At 31.4% G+C, this 12,259-nt stretch overlaps 1 protein-coding gene across 1 annotated transcript in view; it reads left to right on the forward strand.

The window, feature by feature from the left end:
• Window positions 1-5,346: 5,346 nt before the first annotated feature.
• Window positions 5,347-12,259, forward strand: part of LOC133193909 (protein white-like) — a 47,115-nt gene continuing 40,202 nt past the window's right edge. Inside the window, exons 1-4 of the mRNA XM_061329821.1 lie at window positions 5,347-5,410; window positions 5,564-5,734; window positions 6,420-6,468; window positions 7,079-7,268. Of these exons, the coding sequence (XP_061185805.1) occupies window positions 5,347-5,410; window positions 5,564-5,734; window positions 6,420-6,468; window positions 7,079-7,268 (474 nt within the window). The remainder of the gene's footprint in view (window positions 5,411-5,563; window positions 5,735-6,419; window positions 6,469-7,078; window positions 7,269-12,259) is intronic.

Here is a 12,259-nt window from a genome sequence, read left to right on the forward strand (position 1 = left end):
GCATTAATTTACATGCATACATAAATTAAGGACTATAATGAATACTATTATTTAAACGTGTTTAATTTAGCGGTAATTTTCGCGCTGTTTCTTGTCCCTTAATTCAAGTACGTGCTTATATGTGTTGAAAACAAAAACAGATTACTGTGAAATCAATTTACGTGAGGATTTAATTTCCGTTGTTTTCGAGGTATGAAAAGATCCACAAATTCATGCCCACCACGAAATGTAAAATGTCATATACATAACTACATGTACTCAACGAATCCATCATTCACGAAATTAAATCCCCATAAACCATATTTTTTCTTCAAACCACGAAAATTTGCCCGCATGAAAATATGTGATTTTACAGTATCCTAATCCTAATCGAATTTTGAATGCTCTAAATTAGGTACGTTTACAGTATATGAAAATAAAATTTAGTGTCATACCTAATAAAGTCATTATAGAAAACATGATGTAACGATGCTTTTTAATTCAGGATATCATTCTATTATCCGGATTTTCTGTGTTTATGAAAAATGCGTTCATCAGCAAGACTCAACTTTCTTCAAAATATTTCTTTATGAAAATAAATGTACAAATTAAATGAGAATACTATACACGTAGCATTGATTAGTTACTGTTATTTTTAAATTGTCCTTGAAGAGATAGAAATTAACCTTTTAGAAATTGAAAAGAGAAATCAACTGGGTTCTAATTCTAAATATATTTACAAAAGAAAAAATAAGCCAATGTCTGCGTCTTATACTTGTTTTTACATGAATAGACTCCGTCTGAGAAGAGGTCTACATTATTAAAGAATGGTGAAATAAACTTTTGAATCATGTTCTATTATATTTCTAAGAAGTTATCTCTCTTATCAGAGGGTCATTACTCCTGTCTCTCAACATCCCTGTCCTTTTGATTTAACATGTCATGAGTAAAATGACTTTTCCCACGTAAAGCACAGACTGCTTTCAATAGACTTTATACCCTATCAATATAAAAGTATCGGTGACCTAATAGATGTTTTTATGCTCTTTTGGAGGTACATGTATATATTAAGGAATTTATAATTGTAAATTAGGATGTAAATGTTCATAAAAGCCCATAGTCCTTTGAGTCTATGGACCTACCTTTAAAAATGCCATTGAACATTTTTTAAGTTACATAATTGATATATGTCAGACAGTGCACATGAAAAGATTTAAAGCATTCAAAGGACTATATTGGGTCCTGTCAACTTTTTCATGGTGGTGCAGTGCATTGAATTGTAACAAAGGCTTTGCTTTTTTTAAATCAAGTGTAGAAGTTAATTACTATAGAGGCTACAAGCGACGTCTGGATTTACAATTTGCAGAAGAAACAAGGTGAAATACAGTGTATATTTATTTTAAAATTAATGCATATTTTTAGAGAGTTAATCAATAATCATTTCAACTAGGAAAAGAACTAAAGATCATTAAAATAATTGCTTTAAAGGACAGATTGTCTTAATTTCTGTGTGACGTAATAAAGCAATTTGATGATGCATCAACTAGCTCCAAAGCTCAAGGAATTTGCATGACTTTTATCTCTAAATGAATCTTTTTGTCATTGGCTACCCAAGAAACAGGAAGCTAAACAACTTCATGATTAGCGAAGTAAAAGAGTGCCATGTGCTGAGTCGACGATTTAATATCTATTATTTGTTAGAGTGGGATAGCTGTCTTACACTTCATTGTAGAAGGTAGGTAATTGCTAAGTTTTAAGTGAAGGGTTTTGTTTAAGCACTTTTGAAATTCACAGCCTTGATAGACATTCATTTATCAATCGAAAACAATCGAAAGACAAACTCAGAAGTAATCCATGAATGACTTCCATCACAAACTTTTATTTGAAATTGACCAGTCAATTCTGCCATTTTATTCCATATTCATTTATCGGATGAGTGAGATCTGTTAAAGATATTAGCAATTACGTTAAATTATATTACTATGGAGGTTGATCTTATATACTAATCTGTCCCCCACAAGCGTCTCTATCTCATTTTGTGACGATAGCATTGGGCAAAATCTTTTTCTGTTATAAAGGAAATTATGAATTATTTAAAGTGTTATCATTTCCAAATCATTTTTTGACAGACCAAATACATGTACATTGTACATACTAGGATAACACGATTTTTTTTTTTTTTACAGAATTTTAAAATGTTAATTTCGAACATTGCTCTCAATTTTTCTTATTTCCTATGACCTCCCAATCGCAGTTAAAAGAGCATTAAGGTATGTCACTCCTGACATGAGTTACAAAGGATATTTTGTGAAGTCTCCATTAGGTTACTACTCATATTGCATGACTAAAAATGGCAAAGAAAATTGGAATCAGTGTGAATCTACCTGAGCAACCGTACAATTAACTTGACATTTTACAATTAAATTGTAACTTTTAGGTTTATCACTTTAATCTCTATAATATTAAACGATATGTAATCAAATCTTATTTTATATAAATAGTTTGAATAATATTTATACAAATTAATGTGCGTAAATTATTGTTTGACCTTTTTGCATTCAAAAAATATCATACATGTACTTGGGGTATCAAAATTCTAAACAGGCAATGAAATGTTTTCTTGTATATATCAGGCTTTTTATGACTTTAGTGATGATTTGTTGAGAGTATCATGTAGTTCAAAATAATAAAAGAAAAAGTTGAGGGAGGTGATGTAAAGTTTGAGATATTGGTCAAAATATTCTATTTTCAGGGGAGAAAAACGAAATTTTATTTTGAATTCTTCCATATATCTTCTTTTTCTAGTAAGTTTATTGCGTGAAATGTGTAAAATTTGTTGTAAACATATAAATTGAAACCTATTTTTAATATTCCTAGCATATAGTAACGGAAAAAGAAATCCCCAAGTAAAAATATTCAAAACATAATGTTCAAAAAGTATTTAATTCAACAAATGTGTAGATTTCAAGAATTTTCTTCTAAATATCCTTCCACGATAAAAAAAAAAAATAGTCTCCTATAGATCTTGTTTTTCTACGAGTTTGTGAGCAGTTTTTAAACTGAATATCTTATATTTTAAATTGTTTAATTCAAATATGTTATAAAATTGATTTGTAATAAAGAGTTTTGAAGTTAGAGGTTCTGATCAAATAGTTCTCAAAAGTTGATTAGTGAAATTCCTTTACGAGAGTGAAAGTTTTTATGACGACGCAAAAACTGCAATGCTTCGTGACGTACATGTGATTCATTTACCAAAACTCTACAAAATAAGACGTACCCCTAATATAGTTCAAAATTGCATTAGAATGGGAATAATTATCTTTTCATTTGTTATTTGCGACTGGTCATGCTGTTAAAACGGTCGCAAGCATCCCTTTTACAGCTTACGGGTCGCCGGTACAACTCAGATCGCGACCGTTATATCAGCATAAATGGTCGCACATAACAAATGAGGAGATAGCTATTCCCCAACTCTTTGAACATGTGCTGTCTCATTGATTAAAAGACGGCAAGTTTAGGAAAACCAGAAATAATGAAAGACAGAAACCATGATAATCTCCGTAGAATTTGAATATGCCACCAAGAAATAGAAGCACATTTCATGTAGAAGAGTAACTACTATAAATATTACTGGTGACACTTTGATTCACTCCTTACAGGTGTTTCTGGTCTTGTTACTTATAATATCAAGGGGAAAATGACGTCTGTCCAAAGTTACAATAACACCACTTTTGATCCAACGCTAGGTAAGTAAATTTAAAATATAATAGTTGTTTCATTCAAAAAGTAGCTGATATTTTATATCAAAATTAAAATTTTGGACACATAATTGAGCATTGTCACCGAATATCACTTATTTACAAAGAAATCTTGAACGCAAGAGATGTATGTTGGGAGGGGGGGATAATAAACTTTATTTTTTATTCATAAACAATAAAACAAATTTCATTTATTAAAAAAAAAATGATCTTACATGTAGTTTCAGGTAACATTCGCACAAGACGGGTTATTTATTTTTTTTTTTTTTTTGGTTATGAAAAGTTATTTACGTTCCACATATTGCATTGGTTATAAGGCACAAAAAAGTTAAAAGGTAGTAAAGTTGCAGAATCAAATGAAGCCAAAAAAGATAATGTTGTGAAAAATCTTCCACAGTTTTCAGCCTGTTTTTATGTTGTTGTAATCTGGCATGGTGTTGTCATTATTCAATGAACCTTTTATCAACATGTCCTGAATCATTCGAAAACAATGTAACACATTATCAACTGACAATAATGATAATGGTAATTCAGAAATGAGAAATGAATAATAAAGGTAGACTTCATGTTGATCAAAAGTTGTCAAAGTTTTACATAGGCATATATAGTAAGAACATTTTCAAAACATCTTCTCAAGACGACAAGGCAATGATTACTTATATTGATACAACAGCATACTCAGAAAGTGAGGGTTCGATTTTGTACAAATCATGACCCCGGGGTAAGGAAGGTCTTCAATGAGGAATAAAACTTGGGCAAAAGGTTAATTTAGGGGGAGAAAATTGTAATCTTGGGTTTTTCAAAGATTTTAATATGCACGTATGTTGTGGTACATTTAGAACCTTCCTTATTTATCCTTTTCCTATTTAATATTTTAAGCTTTTTGGCATAACAATGAAAAATAATATTGATAGACATACATATATTTACAACGGTTTTGATATCAAAAGTTACACTGACAATGCCACCCTTCGAAAATCATATCATTTTTGAAAGTTTTAAGATAATCCAAATTTCAAATGTAGAAACATTTATTTTATCAATTAGTGACGTTTCATTCCATTTGTTTAAATTTAACCCATTATATTATACCCCACTTCCTCGCTTAAAAATGATGCGAATATAGTGATAGGGGTGTTCGTCCTCACATCCTTCCGTCCTCACGTCCTTAATTACATAAAAGCATGGACATGGATCACCTTCTATTTTAAGTTTTGAATGGAAAAATATTTGGAGTTTCCCATAGCAAAACACGGAAACTGCCATTTTTCATAAACATTGAAGGTACCAATCTCCTATCCCCAACTCCTCCTATACATGTGCCAATGAACATAATTTATTTAATGAGATATTCACAGGACATTCACATGTATTAAATAGTGCCATTGTGCACGTTTTGATTGGATAGATATTTCTCTATTCTTTTAGCTAAATAATGGACAGTGCCATTCGTTCTATAATATTAAATGTACACATCTCTTAACCATAACTCCTTCTTAACCACTGAATAAAATTTAATTAGTTTTTCACAGAATATTCATGAAATATTTCCATTATTAACCTTCTATCTTACCTTTTTTCGGACAGATATTTTGGGTTTCACCAAAACATGGACTTTGCCATTGTACTGGTATGGGAGTGGAGGGTATCAGATTGTGAGCTCAGTGCTCATAGTACCTATAGTTTTATTCTTTTAAAGACATGAAATGTAAAAAATGTATCTAGATGTATGTTACAATATATGTATCGTTCATCAACTACCCCTTTATCAATATGAATAAATGCATAGGCATAGGAAAACTCTTTTTTGTATTTTTTATATAAAGAAGCAGTGAAAACATCCGACAAGATATGGGTAGACTACGCATACAATAGAGATACATGTATATCTCAGAATCAGCAAGTGACGCTATCATGGAATGACGTCACCGTGTCAATTTTATCCAGATGTGGATGCAGAAAACAGAATTCTTCCCGTAAACTCCTCCTCCATAACGGTAGGCTATATAATCCACATTGTTGTCTAATAACAAAGAATTAGTGTAAAAGAATCAATTTCACTTATAAAATAAGACAACAAAAGTTTCTTTACAGCTAACAATTTGATTGCAAACTGACCAGTCGTTACACTTAATACAAAATAAGATATAGATTGTTGTAAATCTAAGTCAAGTTTAAATATCTGCAGCAACTAGTGTGGAATCATTTTAATTCGTGGGGGTCAATATTCGTGAGCAGGCAAGATTTGGCGGTTCATGGGGACGTAATTTCTTGGGTAACTCGCAAAGACAGAAGATTCAACGAATAATATGTTGACAAAATAATTGTTCTTAGGGATGTAAATTCGTGGATAAAGGTGACCCATGAAATCCACCAGCATTAGTCCTTCACGAATACTGTATACAGGGTTATTTTCACCCCGTGTTATTTTCGCCCTTTCACACTTGCAAACAAGTTTGCCCGGTTTTAAATTCTCCCAGTCATAGTTTTGTTTAAGAAATAATACTGTATTCCTTTAATTCGCCCCGTTTTAATTTCGCCCAAATGAGGGTAGGGCGAAAGGGGCGAAAATAAAACGGGGGTGAAAGTTTCCCTGTATACAGTATTGATGAATTTCAGTAAATTGTGACTCTGGATATTTTCCTTTGCTACATTTTATACTTCTGTCTTTGCCTTTGATAGTGAGCGGAGAGATAAAGCCTGGAAGACTTGTTGCCATCATGGGAGCAAGGTAATATATACTGAATATCACTTAATTTTCGCGACAATTTATTTTTGCGAGATGGTCATTTACTCTTTATAAGCGAGACAAAATTTTCACGAATTGTAGTTTTTGCTCTATAATTTTAAGGATTACTATTATACGCGAGAATGATATTTTCGCGAATAAAAAGTGATTTACAGTATATATATATATATATATATATATATATATATATATATATATATATATATATATATATATATATATATATATATATATATATAGTGGTCTTAGTTTTATTAACGAATTTTCATTGTTTATACTGCAAGTCATATCTAAATAATATAGCAATTATTAAATATTACACAGTGATTCACATTACAAAATTTCCTTTTTATAATGTTGTTTTAAATACCTTTATGTTTCAATGGTATTTCCAGAAAAAATAATTGATTTTGAAGAATATAAATAAAATTATTTCCATCACAAATGTTCATAAAGGTGTTCTAATTTGTCATTTTGTGTCAAAATACATTTTCGATGTTGCTTTATCTTTTAACCCGCCAACAAGTTTCCACTAATTCAAACATATTTTAAAAAACATGACTTTCTATTTATCTCTTTTTTTTTATATTAGTGGTGCAGGGAAAACGACACTGATGAATGTTCTAACTTTTCGAAACATTCGTTCCCTTTCTATTGACGGAGTCATAAAAATAAACAACCGAACTGTAAACAAGGAGGATATGAACAACATGTCAGCTTATTTACAACAGGAAGATCTATTTCTGGGCACAATGACAGTACGCGAACACCTACAATTTAAGGTAAAGATTCAATATTCCGAAGTTTACGAAGAAATAACGGTTGATATTATACAGTGCATTTCTGTTATCTACAGTTGACTCTGAAAATCAAGCATTATTTACAGAAAACTTTTAATGGTACTTTCCTATATATCTATAGACAAAAGTTTGACTGCCTAGTGAGGCACTACCCTACCTTGGGGATCAAGATTTGACCAAAATTAAAATCTACACCAACTAAATATACTTTCATTATAATATGACTAATCATTGCTTTGCTGTTCCAAAGAAAATTGATCGCCTATTGTGACCCCTCCAACCCACCCATTCCCAGGGTCATGATCTGACAAAAAAAAATGAATTTACACTTTTAATGAAGCTGTCATTTTTCCCATTATTTTCCGGTCCTTTTCTTCTTCAGGGGGAATTTCTTTGAAGATGCCTTTAAATGTTCACTAATTCTTAATTTTCTCCTTTGGAAGAGGATGTGGTCTTTCAATTCAACAAACTTGAATCCCCTATACTCAAGAGTGATTTGTGGCGAGTTTGGTTGGTTCCTGAGAAAAAGTTGAAAAGCCGAACGCCCGACACTCTTTGATCAGAAAACCTTACTAGAGCGTTTTGCTCAGGTGAGCAAAAAATATTGAATAATGACGACCCCCTTAAATGAAATTTCTCACCTTCTTATGAAATATGGAATATAACTTAGTACATAGAATTATATAGTTTTAAGTGAAATAAATCAATGTACATAACAAATCACAAAATCACAGTCTGATAAGAATACAGACACTTTCTTTTCCACAGGAAATTGTTTTAAATTGCATCGTTTGATTCGTTTGTTTCTTTGAACATCGTTTGATGTACACTTCAAAAGATTTATTATGTAATTTTCCGTATCCACGATGAAAATTCACTGTCTTCACTTGAATGATCACTTGTTTGATCATCTGATAAAATTATTTCTTCAATGTGCATTTAGATTGCTAGAATTGTTTTGCACTCGACAACGTATGATTTTCTCTTCTGTATTACCATATCTACAAAGATGTTACCTTTCTCAATAAGAGTATTCCAAAGTTTTTAGTTTCAGAAGCATTGAAGAGTAAGAAACATTATAGAAAATTGAACTCACATATTGGGAAGCACATTATTGCATTTTAGATCCGCAATTTGTGTGTTGAACTGAAAAAGAGGAAAATTGATAAATAATCAGGCGCAGTATTATTCATTACTTTATAAATAGGATTAAGTTTATGATTTTTTTTTTATAAAATAAAGTTCACAATAAAACATGATCTTGGAGATATCACTCTGAGTCCTGTAATTATTCTGCCCCAACCTAATCTTTTTAAGCAAGTTGGAATGCACTTATCAAACGCAATGTCCACATATTCAAAAATAGAAAGAAAAAATAATATTTAAATGGAATCATTTCAATAAATATTTTAATGAATAATGCTTGTATATCCAAATTTTAGATGCCTTTTTGTGTATATTTAATACATGTTATTCTAAGAGCCATCTGACTGAAGAAATATCCCTATGTAACCCAATGTATACACTTGCATGTGAATTGAATATTTTGTATAATCACCACCATATCTAAAGCAAATACTTCATGTAAGATAACTTACTTGTTTTCTTGCACAATATGCATATTAAAAACTTTTAATTTTTTTTCACTATAAAGATCAAACCCAACGTTTGAATTAAGTTGAATCAATATTTTGATTAAGGGGCGTTTGTAGGTTGTAAAAAAAATCATTATCCAGAATAGCAAGCAAATAGGTCACTTTCGTAAACTGCAGGGAATTCAAAAATAATTCAAATAAATAAATAAGTAAATAAATAAATAAAGGTTTATTTAAAAACTTTTTTCTCTAAAGATAACCTACCAGTTCTAAGTAAGGAGTACATGTAGCACATTTAACAATCTGTATATTGCTATGCATTAATTTTAAAGACTTTTTAGACTCAGATTTTCCTTTTCCTAAAAATTTCTTTAGTTTTGGTTTCATTTTTTTCTGTATGTTTAGAAAAAAAATAATACATATGGTGAAAAAATTTATAATGATTTATTTAGATTTTCTCACTCTCAATGGTTTCAGTGGAATAGTAAAAGAAGTACAATGTACTGGTGTTAAATCCTTTGTATCCATTTCAGAATCAAGAAATATGCTTAATACGTTTTGTAATGAGCATTAACAGTGTGTGATTACAGGAAGTGAATTATGTTATCCCACTGCGTTCAAGTACAGTTTTATTACTGTTCGTAATCTCCATCTTTAAAATAATGGCTTTTTGTGTTCACCCGACTCGGGGCAAAAAAAAAAAAAAAAAAAAAAAAAAAAAAGAATTGGGTCGGTACGTAGGTCGGAAAACTCTTTTTCCTTAGAAAATCTCAACATTAATGCTGAATTTTTGAAATATATAAAAAAGTGCTTGTTGACGGGATGAGAAAATTCTGAAATGAAAAGGAAAAAAACATATCGTGTCCTTGAGGTAAAAACAGGTTTTTAGTCGAAACATTTTTAGCCAGTCGGAAGGGAGAGGGCAAACAAACATTTTTAAAGGTGGCCTCAAATATTTTTTACTTGATATCTGCAGAGCAATACTCTGTAATGACTTGAACTCTTATATATAGGACCTGTGGCACGCATAATTACAGAAATTCTGCAAACTTTGTATTCAAGTATTTGATATTATAAACCCATACCAAGCAAACATTGGTTGCTTTTTGTCATAGAAACCATGGATATATGCCATAAAGGTTGAAAAATAGCATTTTTGAACACGTTCAGATTCCCATGATAATGTGTGGAAAACAGACTTCACTGCATTACAAATGTTACAATGGGAAACAACGCAGGTGTGTTAAGGCAGTACCCAGATCAAATTTCGGCGAATTTAGACTTTTTCGTAAAATGTAACATTGATAAATCGGAAAAGCCATAGATAAAACATTTACTATTATTATCAATTGTATAGACGTCATTGAGTCTTAGGCTAAAAGAAGCACTCCACCACGACGTCATCACGTGACGTCTATAAATAGAAAATTAGCCTTAATGAAAAAGTGAAAAGTTCAACACTACCGCGGAGATAATTCATTTCTTTGATTGAAAATGATTATGTAAAAACATCACTGGATCATGAAAAGTGCTGCTAGAATCCTACTCTCCCGACACAGAAAAAAATAATCCAAAGTTTCGCATGAAACCTTACCAAAATTTGTACAGTTTATACATACGATCAAGGAATTGTTATTAATCATGGCCGTAGGAACCGGGGGGGAGGGGGCACGGGGGGGGGTGCCCCCCCCCCCCCCTATAATTTTGCCGATATATAGAATACTGTAGAAAAATTAGCTACAATATGCTTGTGCCCCCTCAATAATAACGTCTGCTGACCTTTTTTTTAATTTTTTTTTATTTTGCTTGTCAAGGAATTTTGGTAGTTGATAGTGCCCCCTCAACTGAAAATGTATGGTTGTGCCCCCTCAAATTGAATTTGCTTCCAACGGGCCTGTTAATTCATGTTAACCACACGTTTCTAGCAGCACTTTCCACGTACTATTGAATACAAGCTTTCGATACAAACAAAAATTATGTTTCAAAGTATGCGGCGTAGTGTTGAACTTTTGCATCTTTGTTGTTATAGAACGACAGAGGAAAGGCTGATCGGGATTTCAAAGCACTGCCTGTGTTCGTTATAAGAAAACAAGATAGGAATATATCAGCGTACCTTATTCTTAATCTTTAATTCCTTATAAATCACACATAACATTCAAGGTATATGCTTCAAAACTCCCATTTCATATATTTGATTACATCAGAGACATATAATAGATTATTATTATATGTCTCTGATTACATGAATTCTCGTCACCTTTAATTTCACTCGACAAATATTTGATCAATAGTTATGACGTCATGGGTTTGGTATTTAACCCCGTGCTAAATAATTAGCTATTTATACCACCCAAAAACGACAAGATTTAGTTTATATTATGTTTTGAATGATTCCATTCATTTCTTGGACCTGAAATTAAACTTTAAATATAGATAATAAGAAATCGTTATTTCTAAATTTCACGTCATACAGCTTACTATGACGTCATATTGTAAAGGCAAGTAAGATATCTCTGGGTGTAGTCTTAACATACCCGCGAAAGTATTGAAATACAATAATTTTATTCATTCATTTTAAGAAAGTCATAAACTCAATAAAAACATATATATATATATATATATATATATATATATATATATATATATATATATATATATAACTCTGATTTAAGGACTAGGGAGACCAGACCATTATATATGGCTTAAGGAGACAATATACAGATTTTTTAAATTTGCTTTTTTCTAACAAGAAATACCAGATCAAAGATCTATAGAACACCATTTAGTCGACTCTTGCTTTATTTTTTCATAATAAATGCCTCCTAAAAATATATGAAAAAAATGGTCTCCTTAATATTTTATGTTTCTCTCATATGACTTAAGGATACCAGTGTATATTTTTTATAAATATAACTTGTGGTTTAAGTAGACCATTTTTCTTTCATAGTAATTTCACATATTATGCATTAATTAACATATTGTTTCCAACCAGAATAGTTGCGGATGGTCATTAGTCAAGGTCAGCAGAAAGATATTTGTGCTAATGTGACTCAACATGATCAGCACAAAACTTTGAATTAAACTAAAGTCATTGCACAAGTGACTTAAATAGAGAGTAGTTGCCCCAGTGGTTAGAGCGTCTGCTCTAGAGTAGTGAAGTAAGGAGTTGATCCTTACGTTGCAGGTTCAAATCCCACTGTGGGATGGGGAGGCTGGTCCTTCAGATGAGACCGTATAAATCAAGGTCCTGTGTCGCAGTAGGTGCTGCCACGAAAAAAATCCCTCGATGCTCAATGGCCGTAAGTGCCGAGTATAGGACAAAATTTGCAGATCTCCACCTGCATGTGGTGGTGTCTCCATATGAGTGAAAAAATCTTG

This window comes from Saccostrea echinata, unplaced genomic scaffold (genome assembly GCF_033153115.1).
Source record: "Saccostrea echinata isolate AGI-Se365-2 ecotype Australia unplaced genomic scaffold, CSIRO_AGI_Sech_v1 ptg000028l, whole genome shotgun sequence".
In the NCBI taxonomy this organism is placed as follows: domain Eukaryota; kingdom Metazoa; phylum Mollusca; class Bivalvia; order Ostreida; family Ostreidae; genus Saccostrea; species Saccostrea echinata.